The sequence below is a fragment of the Gopherus flavomarginatus genome, chromosome 3 (assembly GCF_025201925.1).
Source record: "Gopherus flavomarginatus isolate rGopFla2 chromosome 3, rGopFla2.mat.asm, whole genome shotgun sequence".
In the NCBI taxonomy this organism is placed as follows: Eukaryota; Metazoa; Chordata; order Testudines; family Testudinidae; genus Gopherus; species Gopherus flavomarginatus.
The window spans coordinates 51520088-51545714 of record NC_066619.1 but is presented as its reverse complement, the minus strand read 5'-3'; the positions used below and the strand labels follow the sequence as shown (position 1 = coordinate 51545714).

At 41.5% G+C, this 25627-nt stretch overlaps 1 protein-coding gene across 2 annotated transcripts in view; it reads left to right on the top strand.

The window, feature by feature from the left end:
• Nucleotides 1-964: 964 nt before the first annotated feature.
• OCLN (occludin) overlaps nt 965-25627 on the top strand; it is a 30767-nt gene continuing 6104 nt past the window's right edge. The window contains exons 1-6 of one of the 2 annotated variants that reach the window (XM_050946132.1): nt 965-1172; nt 2942-3034; nt 4474-4966; nt 8094-8255; nt 15840-15976; nt 22065-22265. In XM_050946132.1, coding sequence (XP_050802089.1) covers nt 2985-3034; nt 4474-4966; nt 8094-8255; nt 15840-15976; nt 22065-22265 — 1043 coding nt within the window. In that variant the 5' untranslated portion in view covers nt 965-1172; nt 2942-2984. Of the gene's footprint in view, nt 1173-2941; nt 3035-4473; nt 5165-8093; nt 8256-15839; nt 15977-22064; nt 22266-25627 lie in introns of both variants that reach the window. The other variant, XM_050946131.1, reaches the window with a different exon arrangement.

The following is a 25627-nucleotide window of genomic DNA, read 5'->3' as shown; positions in this document are numbered from 1 at the left end:
AGTGCTCAGGAAAGTGGACCTTTTATACCTCTGACCACCAATAGCTATGTCAACCTACGTTTTAAGAGTAAAGCAGGCCCCATGCAGATATTTTTGGGGTTTTGTTTATGTTGCTTAGGAAGGCGTTTAAGTTAAGCTGGAAAAGGTACTGCTATACTAGAGTGTCAGGCAGAGGGTTGTACCACTCTTAACTATTTAAGTTTAAATTCAAACCTTAGCTTACACCACCCCAAAAACTAAAGTTAATATATTATAAAACCTCGGTTATTTTTATTTCCTTCCAGTGCATGCAGGTGAGGAAGGGGAAAGATGCATAGAAACAGCACCACCCCGCTCCTAGTATTGCTGATTTAAAAGGGTGGCACTGGCAGAGAGAGAATGGTAGGTATTATCACCTTTGCCTTAATGCTCTCCCCTCAAGTTGTCTTTCTCTTTTCCCAGCGCTAACCCCTCTAGGCCAGGTAGCTGTGCCCATTCGTGTTTTATTTCTGCAACACAACAGCCATTTTACAAACAATTCCAAAACGGGTGCCTGGGCTGAGGAGTTGCAATCTAAGGGCCTTATCACCGCGCCTCCAAATTGCCCACTGATCTCAGTGGGGCAGTTCTGGGCAGTAGGGGAAGGGCGACACATTAATCCCGCTGCAAGGGTTAAAGTGTCTGTGAACTGCCATCACGGAAGGGCAGAGAGTGAGAGACTCTCCCTCTGCCCCTCGTCTCCCGCCCGCCCTTTGTTTACACTAGAAGCTCAGAGCCTGGACATCCTCACTCGAAACTGGTTCCCGGCTCCTTCCACGCGCTCGCTAGCGGCGCTGCAGGAACAACCTGTTCGCTGCCTAGTCCCGGCGCTGAGTTTCAGGTGACGGGGTCACGCACCGCGAGCGCCCCGCCCGCTGTCGGAGGGGAAGAGACCAGCCAATCGGCGGCTCCCACCCCGCATTCCAGGCAGGGCAGCGGGAGCCGCTGGGCTGGTTTCCACCCGGGCGGTGAGGGAGGAGTGGGGGATGATCGCTCCTAGCCCCAGGTGTGCAGGCAGGGCGCATGTACGGCGGCTGGGTGTGGCTGCTTGGCAGGGACGCGGGAGGAGGCAATGCGAGCAGGCAACTCCTAGTTGCAGAGCAGAGAGGTTAAAGAGCGGGGATCTGGCGAGTCCAGGTGTTGCTGATATTAAGGTAAATGATCTCCTGGAGCTGAGTGCCTGACTGGGTTACAAGCCTCTGAATGGGAATTCGAAGTGGGATGGGGGCGAGAGTAGAGTGTGTGCGTGTGTCTAGTTTGTAGTGTTGTTTGTTTGTGTAGGTGGTCGGGGGGAGGAGTTGTTCCTCCTCCACCAAACTCATCAATGTGGAAATTTAGTGGACTTTAGCTTCTTATTAAAAGTTTTCGTATATATTTATGCTTATGGCTTGTAATTTGAAATAAGACAAAAAGCTGGTACTTTCAGTCTGTGGGGTACTAATATGCATTGCTTATTATTGTAGCTAGATCATGCGCAGATCTCACTTACTAAATGCTTAGTTGCATATTTAAACTCATCCTGTTAGTTGGGAGTTCTCGCCGTGACATCATGATGACTTTTCAGTTACATCTTTTGCAAATTAGCCTGCCTCATTGTTCTGGGGCTGTGCACTATAATTAGGTTTTCTGATGTGTTCTCTCAAAAAGAGTAATACTGGGAGGGAAGAATCAATCATATGATTTTAATACGTAGTTTCCACCGAAGTTGTGAACACCATATCCCTTGGGAGCAGTCAGTAAGTACTTCCTGGGTGTCCCATTCCAAAATGGGTCTTTCTAACACGTTGCTTCCTTAAGACCCATTTTCTTCTCCCTTAGGAGTGACAATTCCACTAGGGCATTCAGTCTATTATGAATGCTGTCATCTCTGTAAAGACATTTTCAGTATGCACGGGAACACAAGCATTAAATTCTTCTTTGCCTCCCAAAGAAATGCTGTATTATTCAGCAACTAATATCTTCCATTCTTCACTGTAGTATCACCTCAAGGCTGCACTGAAACAAATTACATTTTGGTTGAAATAGCTGTACTCTGCATAACTAAGTTTGAAATGTTTTGGTGATGTTTATTGAACTGCTTTTCCTATTCCAGCAGTTAACGAGGATACCCACTTCAGAGACTGAAATAATTATTGTTTCAAACCATAATTTTAAAAGGATAATTTTAAAGAGAGCTCTTGGCACTTCACTCTACAGATGATGACTCTAAAACCAAGAACCTCCACCATCAAAAACCTATTTGCTATGTACAGTACTTGCTCTCACTGGAGGCAGGGTGGGGTGGGGATAAAATTTGCTCTTTTGAATGCTTGAATAACAAAAGTTTCCCGGACAGTATTGCCAAGTCCTATTGCTCTTTTCTTTTGCTGTTCATGCAGGATCTGATTGGCAAAGGTCTTTTCTCACTCTTCTTTAGAAAAACATACAATTTAATTCAACATTTGGGGATAATCTAGTAGATGCACTGAACCAATGGTCATCTGAAATGATGTACTGCTTTGTGTCAGTATGTAAACAAACTGGGTAAAGGCAAAAGTAATGCACCCCTCCAAAAAAGAAGAAAATGTAGATGATCATGAAGAATTCTCCGTGGTGTCACTACTTGAGAGATCAAGCAAGCTGTTAAATAATTCAAGAAATTTTTGGGAGAAATCATAGTGTTAAGATCAACCACTGTATTAAAAAACTGTAAGATGAAGGGAAGTCTCTGATATTTTGGAGGAATAGTGTGTGTTTGTTTGCAGTTAGTGAATTGAAAGCCTTGACCAAAAAAATGATTTGTCTACTTGTCTTTTTGTTGTTGTTCAAGATTGAATAGCTATCTGTGCTACTTACTAAAGTGATCATACTAGCTATAATGTCATTAAGTTTAGATTGCTTTGTTACTAAGCCTGTCACCTTTTTTTTTTTCCCCCCCTTTTAGTTACCAAAAATAAGTCTGCATTTAGTGGCCAAGCACTTCAACTATGTCATCCAGACCTTTTGAAAGTCCTCCACCTTATCGACCAGATGAATTGTAAATATCCTCTTTTCTGCTTTGGTTACCAATTTAATTTACCCCAGATAAGCAGTGTACATAGTTGGAGTTCATATCTTTTAACAGCTCATTTATATAACTGTTAACAGTAACTGTGTCAACTATCATAACTCTCATGCTGCTGTTAGACCGGGGCGGGCAAACTTTTTGGCCTAACAGCCACATCAGGGAATAGAAATTGTATGGTGGGCCATGAATGCTCACAAAATTGGGGTTGGGGTGCGGGAGGGGATAAGGTCTCTGGTTGAGGGTGTGAGCTTGGGTGGGGCTGGGGATGAGGAGTTTGGGGTGTAGGAGAGTGCTCTGGGCTGGGACCGAGGAGTTCGGAGGGGGATCAGGGCTGGGGTAGGGGTGTGGAAAGGGGTGCAGGTTCCAGCTGGGGGTGTGAGCTCTGGGGTGGGGCTGGAGATGAGAGGTTTGGGGTGCAAGAGGCTGCTCCATGCTAGGATCAAGGGGCTTTGCAAGCAGGAGGGGGATCGGGGATGGGGCAGGGTTTTGGGGCATGAGGAGAGTCTCAGGGGTGCAGGCTCTGAGTAGCGCTTACCTCAGGTGGTTCCCCCAGAAGCAGTGGCATGTCCTTTTTCCAGTTCCTATGCGCGGAACGGGGCTAAGCCACGTGGTGTGGCCCCTGACCTGGCGCCCCAGCTGGAGATCGCAGGCCAGCTTAAAACAGTTTGCGGGCCAGATCCAGCTTGTGGGCCATAGTTTGCCCACCCCTGTGTTAGACTGCACCTTGCTGCTTCTTTAATGAAAAAGCAAACATCTATCTAACACATGGGGCACATGTAGAATGGTCTGATAGCTTGTTTATCACTTTACAAGGTGATTTTTGTCTCTCAGATCTGTAAACTAATCAAACATAAAATTTAAACTGTCAATTAGGTGTTACTTGTTGCAACACTGAGTGCAGCAACTGACTATCAATGGGGTTTAGGCTCCTAAGTGCCTAAATTCCTTTTGAAAATGAGATTTAGGCTTCTAAATCAGTTAGGCATTGTTGAGTGCCATTCCATCTAAATACCTTTACAAACGTGGGCGCTACTATTTTGTATAATAAATACTGCAAATTATCACGGTTAAATATTCTTTCCAAGTTTTCCGGAGCACCTGTTACAGTAATCTCTAAATGCCAATGGTCAGAGTGGATTAATTTCAACCTTCTTCTAATATTTGTAGCTAACCATTGTAAAAGCATCTCAGAGAATAGAATTCCATCTTTTTGGAGGAATATATGCATTCCATTTAAATTTAGGGAGTCTTCTTTAAAAATTGGCTAATTCTGACCATTTCTTGACTTAGTCTGTTCCTGATAAATTCATAATTTCATTGCATGAGTGTCATTCACTACCATTTTTTGTAAGATAGTTTTTCATAGCTGGCTAAAAACTTCAGTTGATAATGTGTTCATCTTATTGCAGCAAACCTTCTCACTATGCACCAAGCAACATTACATATGCTGAGGAGATGCGCTCTCAGCCCATGTACTCTCAACCAGCGTATTCCTACTATCCAGAGGATGAAGTGCAACACTTCTACAAATGGACTTCCCCTCCAGGAATAATAAAGATCATGTCAGTTCTCATTATAGTGATGTGTGTAGGCATCTTTGCTTGTGTTGCTTCCACATTGCCTTGGGATCTAGAATTCTATGGAAGTTCCTCTTTGGGATCTGGCATAGGATATCCTGGATATAGTAGTTTTGGAGGCAGTTACAGTGGCAGTTACGGTTATGGATATGGATATGGTGGAGCTTATGGCATTGGAGGAAATTACATTGAGCCCCGAGCTGCTAAAGGCTTCATGCTTGCAATGTCAGCTTTTTGCTTCATTGCTGGAATGGCAATTTTTATAATAAGTGTTACCAACTCAAGCATGTCCAGAACAAGAAGATATTATCTAATTGTGATAATAGTAAGTGCTATCCTTGGCTTCTTGGTATTCATTGCATCCATAGTGTATGTAATGGCAGTAAACCCAACTGCACAAGCTTCAGGATCAGTGTTCTACAATCAACTTGTTGCTCTGTGCAGCCAATATTATGCTTCTACAAATACAGGAATCTTTATGAATCAATACTTGTATCACTACTGTGTGGTAGAGCCTCAGGAGGTATGTATGCACTAATGTCTATTTTGTTTTTTTCCTTTAGGTAACTAAATCGTACATCTAACGCTTCTGAGTACAAAACAGTCATGTACAAAATTCATAGCTAATCTAGCTAAACTTTCTCTGCTCATTAAACCAACTCCTTCAAATTCTACCTTACCCACTGCACTGAGTGTTTCTAAAACAAATGAAGAGCCTGAATAACTTTTATATGCTTCTAGCAATATAGTAAACTTCATGAGTAGGGCCCTACTAAATTCATGGTCCATTTTGGTCAATTTCACATTCATAGGATTTAAAAATGCATACATTTAATCATTTCAGCTATTTAAATCTGAAATTTCATGGTGTTGTAATTGTAGGGGTCCTGATCCAAAAAGGAATTGTGGAGGGGTTGCAAGGCTGGGGGCATTGCAATAGTGCTGGTGGAAGCTCTACCTTCAGAGCTGAGCAGCTGGAGAGTGGCAGGAGCTGTCAGGGAGACTAGCTCTGAAGACGGAGCTGCCGCCAGCAGCAGTACAGAAGTAAGGATGGCATAGTATGTTATTGCCACCTTTACTTCTGTGCTGCTACTGGCAAGGTGTTGCCTTTAGAATTCGGCGCCTGGTTAACAGCATCCACTCTCTGGATGCCCACAGACGTAAGGGTGGCAATACCGCAATCCCCCTAAAATAACCTTGCAAGCCCTCCCCTTGCAACTTCCTTTCGGGTCAGGGTCCCCAATTTGAGAAATGCTGGTCTTCCCCTGTGAAATCTGTATAGTATAGGTTAAAAGCACACAAAAGACCAGATTTCATGGGGGGAGGGATGGGACCCCCAGGTTTCATGGTCCATGATGTGTTTTTCATGGTTGTGAATTTCGTAGCGCCCTATCCATGAGCATGGGTGTAATTAAAATAAATACAAATCACTTTTAGAAAGTTAAAATAAAGTCCTTTTTAAAGGTGGTGATTTGTTAGTGTGTCAACCTTTTTTTCTCATGTCCCATTGCCCCACCACATCCCTGCCCTGTCGCAGTAAAAGGAGCTAACTACTTTCGATATTTTTATTTGTGAATGTGAGTCTTGTTTCTTTGTCAGCGTTTTTTAACCTAGTCTCCTGTATCAAATTTTATATGCACTAATTGCACCTGTGCAAGAAAAAAGTCACACTGATAAGCCATAACCACTTCATGGTGTCCAATATGACCTGGTGATGATACATTTAATACCTTTAAAATAATACTTTAGCTACTGCAGTCACTAATATGTTGGGCTAATGGAATTTTATAAAATACTAAATTTGAAAACCTATATTTGATGATTAAAAGAGCCTGAGATAAATACAACTTGTGCACAGTAGGCCTTTTTTTAGAATACCACAGTGAACCATATTATTGACTAATTCCCACATTTCTAAAAAGTAGATTTAATTTTAATTAAATTTATGTGCAGAAAAAATCAGAGCTGGTGAAGTTTAATGGCACAATACAGGAGACTTCTGGTCCCCTATCCTAATTAGTGAACACAGTTTTCCCTGGTCTCTTGCCTTCTCATATTGATTTTTCTTCTAGATATAGGTAGATTAATGTATTGAAACGTGTGCATGCTCCGTTTAAGGCCCCAAAATGTACTCAAAGGAAAACTGCATGTGGCGTCTGGGGGGATCACATGAGATGGTGCTTCCTTTAAAAGTGACCTGCATGGGAGGGAGGGGAAAGAAAACTGGGCTGCTGAGCAAAGAAGGCCTGAAAGTGTTTGGGAGGTTTTCTGGTTTGTTTCCAACTTTCTCAGAAATTTGGATTCTGTCTGACTGAAAGAATCTGAGGTTTGGAGAATTCTATTGTAAAAACCTTGTCTTCGCTGTAGGAGAGGGTATTTTTAACTTGAAGTAAGATCTTAGTGAAGAGGTGGTTTGTAGTTTTTTTTTTTTTTGGTTCAGGTTATCAAGTCTAAGATTAGGCTGTTCAGTAGGCTTTGACTCAACCTGCTTCAGGGAAATCTAATCTGACCTGGTATTCTGTGTGAAAACTACAAACTGCCTTGCCTTCATTAGGATTTACCTCAAATTAGTTAACTCAAGTTAAGAACAGATTTTTTTTTTCTTCTATTTTTTTCCTTCCTTGTTCAATGAAGACAAGGCCTCAGGGAAATGTCAGATAAGCCATGTAAGTGAAAATTGACCTCTCAAGTCACTTTTAGTTTTCATTCACTTTCTTCTTTATAAACCTAATTTAAGTTAAATTCACATTTGGGCTCAAGGAGGCCTTTGCTAAAGATCTAACTTCCTTGATTCCTCTTCAGTAAAGATATTAAAGCTCTTAGTAAATATGCTTGGAAACTCCTGAAAGGTCCCTTTCTGGTTTTACTGGGAGAAAAAAAATTGACTTTTCTAATGTTTCTGGTTTAAAACTCTCTCTTTTAAAAAAAAAAAAGTTTAAAAATTAAAAAAGCAAGAAAGGAGAAGCTCAATTAAAAAAATCCTTTTCATGTCACCTTTGAGCAGTTATTTAAAAAAAAAAAATTGGTGAGTAGGTGGTGGTCCTGCAGAGCAGTTCTTTTAATGTTTCATACAGGATGCACAGCTGAAATCGGTGCAAGTGCCCAAGATCCAGCCGCCTTTATATAAAAGTGTGGGGGCGGGGGCAGTTTTCCAGCAGGATTTTCTCCTCTACTAGTCTTAAATAGCTTCAGTTTGGTCTCCTCCGTATGCTCCAAAGCCCATTTATTGGTCTGGAAATTGAGGATGTTCATCTCATGGGAAGATGTTGGACTTGTAATTTGGATTAGGATCTTGACTTGTGTGGAGGTGGAGGAGACAGCAGCTGTTTGTGGGTGGTTTGTTTGTTTGTTTGTTTAGAGGAGGGGGCTCTGAACTTATTTTTGGCACTTTGAATGGATGGTTTTGTCTTTAAATCAAATAAATATCTGCTGCATATTTTTTTCTTTTTTAGGCTATTGCCATTGTCTTGGGATTCTTGATTATTGTGGCTTTTGCCATAATCATATACTTTTCTGTAAAGACCCGAAGTCAGATGAATTATTATGGTAAAATGAACATTCTCTGGGATAAAGCAAAGGTTTATGAAGAAGATCCCCCCAATGTAGAAGAATGGGTAAGCTTAATATTGGATATTTGTTCTAAACCGGTACAAACCCTCAAATTTCTTCTCAAGCTCAAGATTTCTATGCCCCAAATTTGACTCACCTCCATAATAAGTGACATCATTATGTAAAACTCCCATTTAAAAAATCTGGAAAAATATTAGTGTAATACTAAGGGCAACTCTACAATAACAAGTCCATTTGCACATGGAATAGAGCAAAAGCACTTCAGAAAGCCATTGTTTAACTAGGTGTCTGTTTTCAGCTTCTACGGTGGGTTGTTCCCAACAGTAAAATTATTGTAAAATAATTTACTATCATATTTTCATAAAACTATTCAGGTCTTGTGTGTATTGCTATACTAAATTACTCTGTAAACAGATGGTCTGAGGTAATCAGACAGTAATACTAAGAACACAGAAGAGGAAACACACAAAATCGCAACAGTGCTTTGATGTAGGCTCCCAGTTAACCTCTCTGGAAACCTAGCAACTGGGCTGTGAGATCTGTTATCTAATTTCAGGAAACATCCTTACTAGCTTTTACTTGTAGTTGTTTTCCAAAAAACCCAGCTTGATTTATTTTGGATTGTTTAATACCTAACACAAAATTTCAGGGGTACATGATTTCTTAATGCTTGTAACTATGTTCACAGTATTCATTGTGTACCTCTGTAAGTGTGTTATGACTCATGTGATTCTACCTGTGCTCATTGGGTAAAGGTCATGAGCCAGGACTGTACTGGAAACTGCTATAAAGAATCATTTGAAGTAAATGTTTTGGTGAGACAGTTTCTGGGTGTGCCTTTTCATTACTTGTTTACTCATGTTTCAAGATGGCAGAAAAGGGAATATGTAGGAAACTACCAGTAAAACTTAAAATGCTGATGATTGTCTATCTGATGTCTTGTGGTTTTATTTTTTTTTTTTTGGGGGGGGGGGGGGGCGGGGTCAGTATAAAGAAGTGGTAGCCTCTCCATAGTTAAGGTTTCAGCTAGTTTCTGTTGCAAAGGTCTCTCTTAATATCTTAGAATTTATGGTTTGGAAGATTATTTTGGCCAGAAAACTGCCAGATATATTACGAAAGTAAAGGATAAAATATTTATAAACAACTTGTTTGAATTACAGTTATGATTACATTTTAGAAACTTCTGCTTAAAGTTTCTTTTATCTCCTCATAGGTCTGTAATAGCTTGTTTTTACCCCTTCACGTTTTCTAGGTAGTTGAGTCTCCTTCAGTTTATGTCCTGGCTTTATCTGAAAAAATGAGTTTAGCTTATTGTTTTGGGACTCAATCCTGCTCTAAGTGATGATGGTGGAAGTTTTTTGCTACTGCAGTGGAAGAATTGGATACTATGCATGTGAACATGTTGTCCTCTAATGCTTGTCATTGTCTTAGAAATAATTTTCTTTTGGTTTTTTTGATTTTTCTGTTTTTTTTCCCTGTTTATGATGATCTCCTTTTAGCATAAGGAGTAGATGTTTTGTTTTGGATACCAGGCCAAGGTTCCAAGGTTGACTGTGGTAGGGAACATATTGGTAGCGTCTTCATAGTTGCCACAATATTCATGATTATTTTGCAAATGGTGGGGTTTATTTCACTCTTATAACTCCACACAAAAACAAACCACCCAAAACTCTTCATCTTAAGAAACTTCTAGGATTAGGTCTCCTTGAGAACTGGAACAGTCTCTGAACATTTTATATGAAATTAATTGAGTACTTTTTGAGTTAAAAGATTTTTTCTGTGTGAAGTTTTTGCTAAGTGTCTTATGTTTCAGAGACCTTCTCTGTCTGCCCAGAAAAATCTCATTATGACATGAAATATAGAGAGGTCTTGAAATTGCTTTGTTTAAAACATTGTTCTATTCCTGATTTTGAAGAAATTGTCATTTTTGAAAAGTAATCATGCTTCACAGCCAATGAGACAGAGGAAGGAGAGAATACAGTAAGAGAGACCATTTTTGCCTCTGACTTCCAAACTGAATAGGACTAACTTTCAAAAGTGAAGAATGATTGATAAATTACCCCTCTTATTCAGGTTCTGATAGTGCACCCATCGCTGTGGTACCTGGGTTCATTCCTCACCAAAATGATCTCTTAATTTAGGATTTGCACAGATTTGTTTGGCAGACTGAGGAGCTGAGAGTTTGGCTTACTAAAAGTTACAGAGGAAATGCGTGGCACAGCTGGGCACAGAACCCGCTTAAATTGTGACTTGTTTTGGCTGCAAAGGAAGGCAAAGTCTGTAGTTCAAGTCCCTGAAATGAATTTAAACGTTTCCCAGTCATTTCTCCAGTGTAATAGCTGTTTTGGAAGGAAAGTGTTGTTGTGATTTCCCTTTGAAGTTTCCCCTCCTGTGATCTCATCTCCTATTAGGACTTCAAGGGGAAGCACGCTTCCTTCACAACACATCAGGGGGGCTTGCCTATTATATCATATTGTATTGAAATTAACCAAATCTTGTATGTGTCCTTAGGACAGCACAACTAACACGGCAGTTCTCAAACTTCATTGCATTGTGACCCCCTTCTGACAACAAAAATTACAACATGACCCCAGGAGGAAAGACTGAGCCCACCTGCGTCCCGCCAGCGGGGGCCAAAGCTGAAGCCCAAAAGCTTCTGCCCTGGAGTGGGGGCCATGTAACCGTAACCCTGGGCAGTGGGGTTTGGGTTTCAGCTTCGGGTTTGGCTTCAGACTTGCTGGAGCCCAACACCAGCCTTGGCAATTCCATTAAAATGATGTCACAACCTAGGTTCCCTGTAAGCTGCACAGTCGCCAGGCAGGTCACCAGGCCCAGGCCTGCCAGAGGTGCTGTCGTGGGGGGAAAAGAGAGAGAGAGAGAGAGCTGTGATGAGTCCTTTTTTCCCACTCTAGCCCCGGGGCAGCCTGCACCCCAAGCCCTTCATCCCTGGCCTGACCCCAGAGCACACGCCACAACTCTCTTCCCAAGCCCCCTCCTGCATCCCAATCCCCTCATCTCAACCCCACCCCTGAGCCCCCTCACATACACCGAACCTCTCAGCCCATCCCACCACATGAAGTTTACGTGCACCAATATGGAGATGTTGTGTCATATATGTACTTCCATATTGGTGCACATACAGACAGTCCCTGGGTTATGCAAACCCAGCTTACAGAAATCCGGACTTATGGAAAAAGTTCTGTAAGTTTGTTTTGTTTTGTTTTTTTTGGCATAACGGAACACTTGCATAAATTGGGGAGCTTCTGTAATAAAATTAATTCCACATGTATGAGGAAAAATTAGAGGCAACAGTGGTCATGACCCACTTTGAGGTCCCGATCCTCCCTTTGCGAACCTCTGAACTAGTATGATATTAAGTGACTGTGAAGGAGAGAGAATTCGTTTTTAAAGTTCAGGGTTTTTTGAGGGTGGGGTTTGTGATTTCTTGTTTTCTTTTTGGCTGCTTTATAAAGATGTGAGAAGTCGTCTTTTAAAAAAAACAAAGTAGAAATATCAGGCAAGTACATGTCAAGTCTATTTTCCTGGTCCACTGGAAGACTTCTTGTGGGAATCGGGGTCCACTGGTAGAACTGGTTCTGAACTTTCTGATGAAAGTGGTTTTAGTTGGAAAATGCCACTTTGTTGAAAACAAAATATTTCATGGAAACATAGTAGTTTCCATGAACTTCTGACAAAAGTCAGGCAATGGATGGCTTCCAGGGTCCGCAGCTCTGGGATAGCTTGGCCATGCTTCGCAGCGTGGAGCCTATAATAAATACCCTGAGAGCACTGAGTGAGACTGAATAAGACATTTCCCCAGTTCTTTCCTGTTGCTCTACCAGCCAAGTTCTGCCAAAATATCTCCATTCTAATTTGCCATTTCTAGATCTCTACTTCTCCATCCTAAGTGGATAATTTACATTCTTCCAATTATGTGCTGTTTTTCATGTATCAAAGTCAATGCATTCTCCTCTGAGGTCTTAGTTCTAACCTCCAAACTCTCATTTGTGACCTGATCAGGATTTGAATTCTTCCTAGCCATAAATGACTCATGCGTTAGTAAAAACACTGTCAAAACAGACTTGTTAACTGGGAATAACTAAACACTAAGATGGATTTAAAATGCATGACTTTTTTCCTAAATTGGACAATTAAATGGTTCCTCTGCTGATAAATCTTGTTGAATGTCTGTCATAACTTTATGCTCTAATTTGCAATTGTTCATGTATGCAAGCTGTGTTTGTGTCCTGTACTTTAAACCTTGTGTTGTCCAGAATAAGTTACATTGTTTTCTTAGGCTTTGTCTACATTACAGACCTTACCGCAGCAGCTGTACCGCTGTAAGATCTCCCATGTAGCCACTATATGCCGACATAGTGCTGTCCACAATGCTGTGTCTGTTGGTGAATTTATGTTAGTCAGGGGTATATGTTTGTTCACATCCCTGACTGACAAAACTTTTACAAAAGTGCTAGTGTAGACATAGCCTTAGACTGAAGGACTGCTGCTAAAGGGTGGATATCCAAATGTGTTGCTTAAATCCATGTTTCCTTATCATATTTTCCTCTTGCCCAAAAGTCTGGTCTAATTACAGAGTTGCACTGGCATAATATAAGGGATGTGACTTTTAAACCAATATAGTTACATTGGTGTAACTTTGTGGAGGCTCTCACATTGATTTGAACCTGGCTTATGTGGGTGTGGATGTAAATTTACAGCGGCAAGCTACATTGCCACGCTTAAACAGATGAGAATGTACCCACACAGGTTTTCAGTAGTTGAGCTAAATGTAATTAAATTATGTTGAAAAATAATTGAGCACTTATGAACAAGCTTATTTGGACTTTTATTTAAGGAAATACATCCATTTACTAGCTCAGGTTTTTGTTAATTGTGCCTCTCTCCCCTCAGGTTTTGTTTCTTGCACATACACCCCCCCATTTTTCTTGTAAGCAACGTAGTGTAATCTACAAGTATATTTTTCTAAGGCAAAAAATGCAGGGCTTTATGTGCACTTGAACATTCTATCAGCTAACAGAGCTGACTCCCACAGCTGGGAAGGGAGAGGGAGATAAAAATATTTTTCAAGCTCCTGTCATTGAGCCAATGCACAAACTTTGTATATTGTTCATAAATAACTCATCTTTTACTGCAGTATAGGTTTTTAGAAGTTGATGCTGCTTTTTCCCTTGTCTGTAGTGTGTTGGGGAGAATAAGAGTTGAGATCCTACCAGTGCAGCATTCTGAGAGGTTTTATTTGTCTCTTGCCCACTGCTATCCTAAATTAAGTAGATTCTTTCTCATTTGTCCATGCCAGCAAACTTTGTAGCAGCAATTGACTACTGATGAGAGTAAGGGTGAACGCTGTAGTGACGCTGGGGCTTGGGCATCTTTACCATAGTATCGCAACAGATAACGTGGTGGCTACAGCCTGAACCTTCACTATGCTACAACTTCCATCAGTGATGGTGAATTATACACCGCTACCTCGATATAACACCACCTGATATAACCCCTAATTTGGATATAACGCGGTAAAGCAGTGCTGGGGGGAGGGGGTGGGCTGTGCACTCCGGTGGATCAAAGCAAGTTCAATATAACACGGTTTCACCTATAACATGGTAAGATTTTTTTTTGGCTCTGAAGGACAGCGTTATATCAAGGTAGAGGTGTATGTATACATTTTACTAGTGGAGATGCACTTAGGTGTCTTATTTGTTCCTATTCTTTTGTGTGTGTTTCTTTTCCCCCTCACCTTTACTACTGAGTGTCTGTGTGGTATGTCTCCTTGCCCCAGGCCATGCTGGTGCCACCTCTGCTTCACCAGCAGGAGAATCACAATTAAATTGAACCTGTTCTGGTATGATAAGCACTCTTTTCCTGGCTTAGCAGGTATAGAATGGCACTGACTAGGCCATCATGTCTGCTTTTTAGGGTGGCTACATCTGCTACGATTAGTGGGAACAAGAACATTGGCATAATAGTCCCACGGTAGAATTTGAAAAACTGGTGTTGAAGGGGAGATGCAGGATACTGGCATCTTCTGCCAACCCTAAACCCTCCTCTATTCATGGAGATCTCTAGTTTAGTTTATTTGAAAACCAGGGAAAAATCAATTAAGTGATATTTTGGAGTTAAAAAAGTACTTTTGATGCCATATCAAATAAAATATGGAAGAATATTGAGTGTTTTGAGACTCTTCCTTGGGAACACTTGTATATGTAAAGCACCTGTAGAACTGGAAAAACTAGTTGAGTCACACTTTTGTTCAAAGAAACCCTAAAGGGATTTCATGCCTGCATATTTTCACAACATTAAAATCTCTAGATATATAGATTAGACTCAGCTTTGAGAATAAAGCCCTCTTCTGTCTGAATTGTGAAGGGTAGGCAGTCTTGCAAACAATCAAGTGTCGTGTACACAGTACCGAAATTTAAATTTAAGACTCTATAATGCTTAATGCTGGAGGACACTACAGAGAGGTACATTACAAACATACCTGTCATATTTAGATCCATTAAGTGCAGTCTAGTTCATTAGGGGCCCAGTTTGGAAAGGTTCTTAAGCTCATGCCAAACTTTAAGCATGTGAATAGTTACCCTGACGTTAGTGGGTCTACTCATATTTAAATAACTTGTTGAATTGGGGCTACAGATAAAGCTGATCACCCAGTCGCTCTAAAAGTCATATAGTTTCTCAGCCAACTACATTAATCTACTCCTTCTATTCTAATCTTCACACTTCAAAAGCCTGCCTCTTAATGGCATCTTTTCAAGAAATATAAATAAAAGTTACAGTTCAAATAAAACAATCTCCTCCTTCTCTTTTCTCCTTCCCCCCACCCCTTCTCTACTATTTCTACTTCCAATTCCAAAACTGCTCCACTTCCTTCAAACTGACCCCCAAAAGAGAGTAGTAATGGGCATGGGAAAGATTAATGTAGTCCTCCATCCATCAATCTGGCACTGATATGAAGCGGCTGCTGAGGCTTACCTGAATGTGATAAAACTATTCCATGGTACTGCAAGTGTAAGACTCTTTTTTTCATATATTTGTAAGCTATCTTGTTTCAAAAATACCCATGGCACAAATACTTCATGTAACAATGGGCAGCGGAATCAAATTTCTTTAAAAATAACACAAACACAGGACTCTTATGCTTTGGGCCTAGAGCTTCCTGTGCCAAAAAGGATGAAACTGCTGTGGCACTAAATGATTGATTGATGGTCCTTTGTGGTCCTCAGTGATGTCTAGCATGCGAGGGGTGTTCAGACTATAATCCCCCATGCACACATGAGCTCAGCCCTCAGAAGCATTCAGTCACCTTATTTCAATCTGAGTCTCCACTTCTCTTTGGTCAGTGCTACCCTAGTATTAAAATAGAGCTCATAACTTCAACGTAGTGATGCTAGTGTCTCAGTCATCTGCTGTACATATAGGAACATTTTTGAATAATTTGTGTAATTCTAGTTCTGAAAATGCTTTCTTAATTTATTTTAAAAATCAAACAAAACTGAGAGTGAACTGCTAAAGGTGTTTGTTTAAAAAGAAAAAAGCTTTTAACCACAAAACTGAGATGTTATATATCTTAATGTCTCTCTCTTTTTGGATGGGGATTATTTTACTAGGTAAAAACTGTAAATGCAGAACCAGCAGAAATACCAGTAGTGGACTACCCAGATCGAGTTGCCAGTTCCATGGTTTACTCTGTTTCTGGGCAAGCTAATGAAAATCGAGTTTATACAGACACCTACAGAGCTATGCCGTAAGTAAACTGTTCCTGCCTTGTTAATGGATACAGAACACTGGAAGGGTAATAGAAATGCATTGGGACTCTTCCTCTAAAGAGAGGATCAAATCTTTTTTCTTGCTCAGGATTCCCCATGGAAGAAATTGGTGGGATTCTTGCCTGAACAGTTATTGCAGATGTATCCTGTCTGTAGGGTGTTGATTAACTTGTGTACGTTGACTTATTCTTGTTGTGTCCATTTAATATTATAGTTTTATAAGGTTATGGAAGATTAATGTGAAACTTGTACCTTAGTTTGTAACAATCAAGCAAACTTACTCAAAAGCCTCGGCTCTAAGTGTAGTTGAAAGGGATGATCTCCAGGTTATGCTGTTCTTACTTATTCATAACATGTCTTAAATTGATTAACAGCTATTTTTTATTAGTTTTCAGATAATCTAGGAATTGACTTTTATTTTGTAGTATTTATCCACATTAGTCCCTTTCTGGTGTAAAGATTTTTAGTTGCTGTCTGTCATTTGCATTACACCTTTTATCCTTGTTTTGATTACTTAAATTCAAACTAGTATCATGTAGAGTACTAAGAGCCTAGGATAGATTCTTCTAAGGCATTTATCATCTTGGTGTCCAAGCACCAGAGTGTTTGAATATTAAAGGAGAAAAGAGAAATAAATACTCCTTACCATAACCAGTAGTAGAGGTAGGGGGAGTTAAATGGGGTATGCTGATGAAGAAAAATTGCACCTGTGTTGGAAGAAAAATAGAGGGGAACTGTCAAACCTAAGGGGGGTGTGTGTGGGGGGGGGGGCGTAAATTAAATGCATGACATTCAAAGATTGGCGGGGAGGGCTGAAGAGAAACAAATTGCTTGTTTGGAAGTGAATGTATTTATCTACCCAGTCAATCAATAATGGTAATCTAACCAGATTCCTTCTAAAAATAAAGTACTAAAATCCACTCATTCTAACCTACCCCTAGATCAATTTTTTCCAAGGATAAAGAATCAGTCTTTCATGTACGTGAGAAATATGAAGTCTCCTTAAGCTCATATTGATCTCTGAACTACTCTTTCCCACCCTGGGGGAGTTAGGGCATGCTACAGAGTCTGTTTGCTTTGTGTCTGGACTAGAAGGTGTGTGCTTCAACTTTTAATTGCCCATCCATATCTCTTGGGCTTATCTGTGGGGAAATGATGGCTGCTCTCTAGACTGGAAATCATGTAGCAAATCACAACACTGGATTGCTGCTAAAACACACACATTGTTCCTTTTTCTATGTTATGGAGCAGGGAGAGGACTTGGACTGTGCAGAAATTCTGCTTCTAAGCATGACTTCTGTATGACTCTGTTCTCTGCTTGCTAATGACAATGGAAAAAACCCTCCCCTGCCAAAAGTGAGGGGTGTGTGTACACCTGAAAAAAAAACTCATGGCTGGGTCTAATTTGAGGTCTACCACCTGTTTAAATACAATTGTTGTTCTTTACTGAATGCTTTAAATCAGAACATGTCTCTAAAGACTTTGGATATTCTTCATTGATTTTTACTCTCATATCATGTGAAAAGAAAATTAGTTGCAATTTGAAGATCGCCAGCAACTGCTTATAACTTAGTTACTGACACAAATTCAAATACTACAGACATTTCCTTCTCTCTTTCTTGCAGATCACTTGTCATACAGGCCTTGATCTTTCAAGAAACTGTTAAATAGTGAACACACTGAAGTGTGAATCAGGCCCTGCACTTATGAAACACACAAACTTTTGAAAACTAATTCAGAGCAACTGAACCCTGATACTGCACATTTCAGCATTTAATTTCAGAATCTTAACTTTGCCACTTATAACAATTAGGAGGGGAGCTGGGGGAATTATCTCTCCTCCCAGTAGACACTCTTCTTCTGTTCTAGTTCTACCTGTTTCAGGAAGTGCCAGAGATGATTCTCTAGATGAGTGGTCCCCGAACTTTTCAGGGCTGCACACAAAACCCTTGTTACTTCTGTCCGTGCCCTGTCCTGCGGGACCAGGGTTCCTGGGGTGAGAGAGACGTGGATGGGGTCAGAGGGCTAGGGCCACAGTTGGGGGCAGGGTCAGAGCTGAGGCTGGGAGTGGGGCCGGTGGAGCTGCAGCTGGGGGTGGAGTTAGAGCAGAGCTGGGGACAGAGTAGGACTGGATGGCATATTCCCTTCCTGTCCCCTGTGGGGGATGGCCCAGAGCTGTCACACCACCCTAGAGGGTTGTGCCCCACAGTTTGGGAGCCCCTGCTCTAGATAGTCTTTAGCTGCATAGGGAAAGGAAAACACTTCAAATTTAGTAGAAATTTTAAAATTAAATTTATAATAGGATGAAGTCTTATGGCAAGTCTGAATGGAGTCCACTCTATCGGTGTTCCCAGAACGACAGATGTGTGGGCCAGTGCTGGTCCCCAAGATCTCCCTGACACAATTTAGGAAGGCAGCAAGCCTGTCCCTGATATCAAAAAGGTTGAGAAATACTGCACTATATCACTCTGAGATACCTCTTTACCCCCTTTACTTCTCTTCTCTGACAGCTTTGGACTGAGGTGATGTTTCCTTTGTCTGACATAGGTATGCTGGATACAGTTTCCTTCAGAGGAATGCCTTGAAGTCAAGGCACAGAGAATATATTGCTAGTTCTAGGTGATGGTACTGTTCCATCCCACCAGGCACTGGACCCTGATTCTGGTACTGACCCTGGTACGGAGGTCCCAGAAGTGGACCCAATGGAAGTGGTGCAGGTGGAGGAAGAAGAGGCATCCTATTCTCCGGGGCTGGCCTCTTCCTTGTCATCCCCGGATGAGAAGGTTGCAGGCCCAGTATCCTGCTGCCTCTGGATGACTTCCGAGCCCATCAAGAGCTCCTGAAATGGGTCACTGCAGACTTAGGGCTGGAAGCTGAGGAGCTGAAGGAGTCTGTGCACAACTTAATTGATACCTTGGCTGCAGCGGCTCCATCCAGAGTGATGCTGCCAGTTAATGAGACAGTGTTGGGGCCTGTCAGGGTGCTCTGGCAGACCCCTTTGTGTCTGCCCCCATCTCAAAAAGGGCAGAGAAGTAGTACTATGTACCAGCCAGTGGGTTTGAGTACCTGTACTTGCATTTTCCCCCAGTCCCTGGTGGTGTTGGCTACAAACGAGTGGGACAGACAGAGGCAGTTGAATGCTACTCCCAAAAATAAGGAGGCTGAGACTGGACCTGTTTGAACACACAACTTGTTCAACAGGCAGCCTCAAGTTGCATGTCTCTAACCAGCAGGCTCTGTTGGGTCAGTACGATTTGAACATGTGCAACTCAGTGGTCAAATTTAAGGACTCTGTCACAGGAGTCAAGGCAGGAGTTCATGGCCAGCCTGGAGTAAGGCAAGATGCGGGGCCAGGACCTCCCTCCTGGCAGCTCTGGATGTGGCTTACTCAGCAGCCAGAACAGTGGCGTCAGCAGTCACCATGAGGCACTGTTCATGACTCCAGTCATCAGGTGCCTCTCACAAAGTGCTGCAGTCCATCCAGGACCCTCCCCTTCAAGGGTACCTTCCTGTTCTTGAAACAAACAGACTTCAAGCTTCACGGCCTCTAAGACTCAAGGGCCATGCTTTGCTTTGCTCCCTGGGCCTTTACATGCCTCCAGGAAGCATTTTAGGCCTCAGCAGCCTCCCAGATTTCTCATGCCTCCCAGGCAGGAGCTCTACGAAAGAAAGGGAAAGGACTATAAATGTTGTCAGCCCCTACTTTCTGCCTCAGCTTTCCAGTGGGACTTGCATAAATAGCCCGGTGAGGTCAGACAGGCCTTTTGAAGGTACGTCCGAGGATGGCATCCCACCTCAACTGCAGATCCATCCCCCTATTTGTTTTTTAGACCACCTGTCACCCTTCCAGGTGGCATGGTCTTCATAACATTGGACCATTGGGTGCTCAGCACTATAACAGTTGGTTACATCCTTCAGTAACCCTTTATTCTCCCCATCCCTGCTATCTCCCTTCCCCATCCCTCTTCAAGGACCCTTCTCACAAGCAGATTTTCATCCAGGAGGTGCAAGCCCTCCTATGTGAGGAGATTCCTCAAGACATGAGAGGGAAGGGGTTTTACTCCCAATTATTTCCTAATCCGGAAGGCCAAAGGGGATCTAATGGCCCATCCTGGACCTGTGTCGCCTCAACAAATATCACAAGAAATTGAGGTTCCTCATGGTCTCCCTGGCCTCCATCATTCCCTCCCTGGATCCAGAAGACTGGTATGCCAACCTCATTTTGAAGGACTCTTATTTTCTACATCTCTGTCTTCCGTCAACACAGGAGATTCCTCAGGTTTGTGGTGGGTCAATGCCACTACTAATTCACTGTGCTTCCTTTCAGCCTGTCGACAGCCCCATGGGTTTTCACTAAGTGTATGGTAGTGGTTGTGGCTTTCCTCAGGCATCGAGGTGTACAAGTCTGCCCATACCTTGACGACTGACTGATCAAAGGCCACTCACAGGCTCAAGTCCAGCAAATCACTGGCATAATATGGGCCACTTTAAGGCACTGGACCTCATAATAAATGAGCAAAAGTCAACTTTGATCCCAGTTCAGAGAATAGAGTTCATCAAGGCGGTACTTGACTCCAGCTCAGGCCTATTTACTGGAGACCATATTCCGAACTCTGTTGGATTGGATCTCCCAGTTTGCAACCTACCCTCTTACAACCGCCTGGGTTTTCCTCGAATTGTTGGGTCACATGGTGGCATGCACCTATCTGGTGCACTACGCGCAGCTACAGCTCAGATCTCTACAGATGTGGCTGGTGTCAGTCTACTCCCTGGGCAGAAACCACTTGGACTTGGTACTTGTGATTTTGCTGCCCATCCTAGCTTCACTGGCTTGGTGGGGAGAACTGGGTTCCCTAACTTTTAGCTGCCATGTATCTATTGGTAACCTTGATTTTTGGATGCATCAGACCTGGAGTGGGGAGCCCACGTCAACAGTCTCAGGACTCAGGGCCTCTGGTCCCAAGAAGAACTCTCCTTGCAAATAAATGTCAGGGAACTCACGGTGATATGTTTGGCTTGCCAGATGGTCCTTCCCCAGATCTAAGGCAAGGTGGTGCAGGTCTTGACAGACAACACAGCTTTGATGTTTTACATCAACAAGCAGGGAGGAGCTCAATCTTCAGCCCTGTGCTCTAGAAGATCCAGAGGGAGAGCCTATATGTAAACAACAATAGACCCTGTAAATAGGAAATTTATTCCTGATGGTTTATACAAAACATGATTATTTGCAGGGACTATCACCATGCTGTGAAATTAATTGTTGGGCCATATGCCAGATTTTCATAACTTTTGCTCACCAAAACGCACTCTATTTCTGTTGCCCACTTCTTCATCTTCTATTCTACAGTGTCTATCCTAAAATGTGATACTCAGGATTGTGTCCAGGACAGTCACTGTGGTCTCTCAGTCCTTGCTATAAGCAAAATGTAGTTGTTTCTAAAATCTTAAGAGCATTTGTACGGCAAAAATGCTAATCATCTAAGAAATTTCATACTCCATGTTTAGGTAACAAATGGATTCCATCCATTCAAAGGACAGTCTTTGACAGACATACCTTTGATGGACCTTTGGGCTACTGCCATTTTATCAACTATTATTTCTACTTTAAACTGAGTGCCATTCTGTAAGAGAGACACTTTTAAAAATTCATAACAGACACACTTTTAAAAATTCACAAGCAGCTTTCTTTGTATAGGGATCTCTTACTATTCTTTAAAAGGTTAGTTGATTACACTTTCAGCCCAGTGTGTGTTTCTCAACTCACCAGTTTTAGGTGAAAATGGGAGCATGAAATCACAGAGGTGGAGTGGTTAAAAATCTGGGAAACTTGTTCCATTTTAGTTTGGAACAAATACATTCATATTTTATATTATAAGCAATTTGTTAACCAAAGTTAGTGAATTCAAATGAATGACTTTTGTTTTCCAAATAGATGTTGAATTTTGTATAGAATAAAAATCCAGATTATTTTGTCTCTAATTGATCCTGTTAATACTTACCCTGTGTTTAATGTTGATAATTCAGCCTGTAAATGGCAACTAATGAGATCTTTACTGCTTTTGGTAGGAAGTCTGAAGTTATTGTTCCGTTAACGAAGGACCTCACACAGTCAAATTATACTGGTAACAGTAGTTATGATGGATCGACTAAGGAACCACCACAAAAGAGAAGAGCAGGAAGACAGAAGAGAACCAACTCTGATAACTATGATGCAGATTACACAACTGGAGGGGAGTCTTGTGATGAGCTGGAGGAGGACTGGGACAGGTACCGACAATAACTTCATCAGGCATTGAAATAATACTAACTCCCCTGCTTGTGATACTTTAGATGGGCTAACCCAGTTAATAAATGTGCTGTCTCTGCTGAATGTGGTAGTGGTTGGAAGCTTGTTATTAATATAGCTGCAGTGCCACTTCCATACTGTGGATAGTGGCAGCATAAGAACTACTGGAATAGGAAGAAGGGCCTGGAAAGGTGGTGGGAAGAGAATTACCTTTTTATACTTGGAAACATTGCCTTTGAAAGGAGTATTTGCAGCAGTCGCATTATCTGCTGTTACTTGTCTGAAGTAGCCTCTTCCACTGAGCCTCTTCCACTGATGCCACTATCTAAAATGATTTCATAATATGGTCATGGAACAAGACTTTGGGTGTCTTGAGACATCTGTATTCAGTGGAATGCGCCAAGTATATTTGAAGTGTCCCATTTATATATTATTATTGAGACTGAAGCAGTTAACCAATATAACATATGCTTCAAAATTTGTTTTAGTGAGTTCTTAACACTGTTCCTCAGAGCAAATCAAGTTGAATGCATACATGCTGCAAGCTCTCCCAAAAAGCGGGTAATAAAACTCTCCCCTCCTCCGCAACACTCCTGTTACTTCAATATTGAAACGCACTGACTTCCTCCTGAGCACACGCAGCAAATCTATGCTAAACCAGCTTTCATAGTCCTTAATGTTCTCTCACAGTAAATGCTGCCATGCATATAGACAAAAACTGACATGCTTTGGGTGATGAAGAAACTGAAATATTTGTTATGGACAGCTAGGACTTCATGCTGCTATGACGTGGATAGTGCTTTTGAATGAAATTAGCCGTATTTAATAATAATAATAGTTTAATAAATAAATACAAGTGGTCTTTAGACAATGATCAAGTTAATCTGTGGAACACTTGCTAAAAACTGATGGCTATTCCAAAATGAGCTGTTGAGAAGGTGGCAGTGGGATAATATAGTTGAATCCTAACCTGCAGAGGTGTAATATTTTATAAACCTACAAGAAAGAAGGATTAAACTATTCAAGCCACTATACACTTTGGTAAAAGTTAGCAATTTGCATTTAGGAAAAGCACTTGGGTATTTTGCATAGTAAATGTGAATTGGGAAGTTGGTTCCCGGGAAAATCCAGAAGATGGGAAGAGTACTAATGTTGTTGTGCCAATATTCAAAAAGGGAAAGTAGGATGACTTGGGTAACTATAGGCCAATTAGCCTGACCTCAGTCCTGGGCAAAATAATGGAAAAGCTGATATGGGATTCAATTAATAATGAATTAAAGGATAGGAATATAGTTAGGCTTGGAAAGGTTAGACTTTTATCGATCAAATGTCAATTTCACTGTTCACATCCAAAGCAACAAAAAATATTTCCATCAGTAATCATCAAAATACAGATGGGTGAAGAAAAAAGTGCTGCTTGAGAAATTTAGTTGATTTAAGGATACTTTGAATATTTGGACATTTGATGTTGACAACTTGTGTTTTAAGAGTTGTAAAACTCTTAACATTTGGAATCTCAACATCTGTCATTAAATAATCACCTAACCCCTGCATGACTTTCTGCAATTGTAAAAACTTAGTAAATAAAAAATGCTTAGCAATAAACATTGATATTATCTTGATTTTTTTAAAATGAAGCCTAAATATACTGCCAGTAAAATGTGATTTTTATGGAATACAGGTCTTGTCATACAAATCTGACTATATATTTTGGTAAGATTACAAATTTGATAATAAAAGTAACTATGTAGATGTAATATGCTTTGATTTTAAAACTGCATGCCATTCTGATTTTAAAAAATTGATTCTATATACAATATGAAGAGAGCACACATGAAATGGCTTAAGAACTGGTTAACTGACAGATCTCAGCAAGCAGATATCAGTGGGGAATCATACTTGCATGGGAGTATTTCTGGTGGTGTTCTGAAGGGAGCAGTACTAGATCCAATGCTATTCAACATTTTTTATCTATGATCTGGAAGCAAATATAACATCACCGTGGACAAAATTTGCAGATGACACACAGATTGTTGGAATGGTAAGTAATCTGGTTTGCTTGATAATCTGGGCCCATTCAAACAGAATCAGAGGGGTAGCCGTGTTAGTCTGGATCTGTAAAAGCAGCAGAGAATCCTGTGGCACCTTATAGACTAACAGACGTTTTGGAGCATGAGCTTTCGTGGGTGAATACCCACTTCCTCAGATGCATGTAGTGGAAATTTCCAGGGGCAGGTATATATATGCTAGCAAGCAAGCTAGAGATAACGAAGTCAGTTCAATCGGGGAGGATGAGGCCCTGTTCTAGCAGTTGAGGTGTGAAAACCAAGGGAGGAGAAACTGGTTTTGTAATTGGCAAGCCATTCACAGTCTTTGTTCAATCCTGAGCTGATGGTGTCAAATTTGCAGATGAACTGAAGCTCAGCAGTTTCTCTTTGAAGTCTGGTCCTGAAGTTTTTTTGCTGCAGGATGGCCACCTTAAGGTCTGCTATAGTGTGGCCAGGGAGGTTGAAGTGCTCTCCTACAGGTTTTTGTATATTGCCATTCCTAATGTCTGATTTGTGTCCATTTATCCTTTTCTGTAGATATTGTCCAGTTTGGCCGATGTACGTAGCAGCGGGGCATTGCTGGCATATGATGGCGTATATTACATTGGTGGATGTGCAGGTGAATGAACCAGTGATGGTGTGGCTGATCTGGTTAGGTCCTGTGATGGTGTCGCTGGTGTAGATATGTGGGCAGAGTTGGCATCAAGGTTTGTTGCATGGATTGGTTCCTGAGCTAGAGTTATTATGGTGCGGTGTGCAGTTACTGGTGAGAATATGTTTCAGGTTGGCAGGTTGTCTGTGGGCAAGGACTGGCCTGCCACTCAAGGCCTGTGAAAGTGTGGGATCATTGTCCAGGATGGGTTGTAGATCCTTGATGATGCGTTGGAGGAGTTTTAGCTGGGGGCTGTATGTGATGGCCAGTGGAGTCCTGTTGGTTTCTTTCTTGGGTTTGTCTTGCAGTAGGAGGCTTCTGGGTACACGTCTGGCCTTGTTGATCTGTTTCCTTATTTCCTCATGCGGGTATTGTAGTTTTGAGAATGCTTGGTGGAGATTTTGTAGGTGTTGGTCACTGCACCATAATAACTCTAGCTCAGGAACCAATCCATGCAACAAACCTCGATGCCAACTCTGCCCACATATCTACACCAGCGACACCATCACAGGACCTAACCAGATCAGCCACACCATCACTGGTTCATTCACCTGCACATCCACCAATGTAATATACGCCATCATGTGCCAGCAATGCCCCTCTGCTACGTACATCGGCCAAACTGGACAATATCTACAGAAAA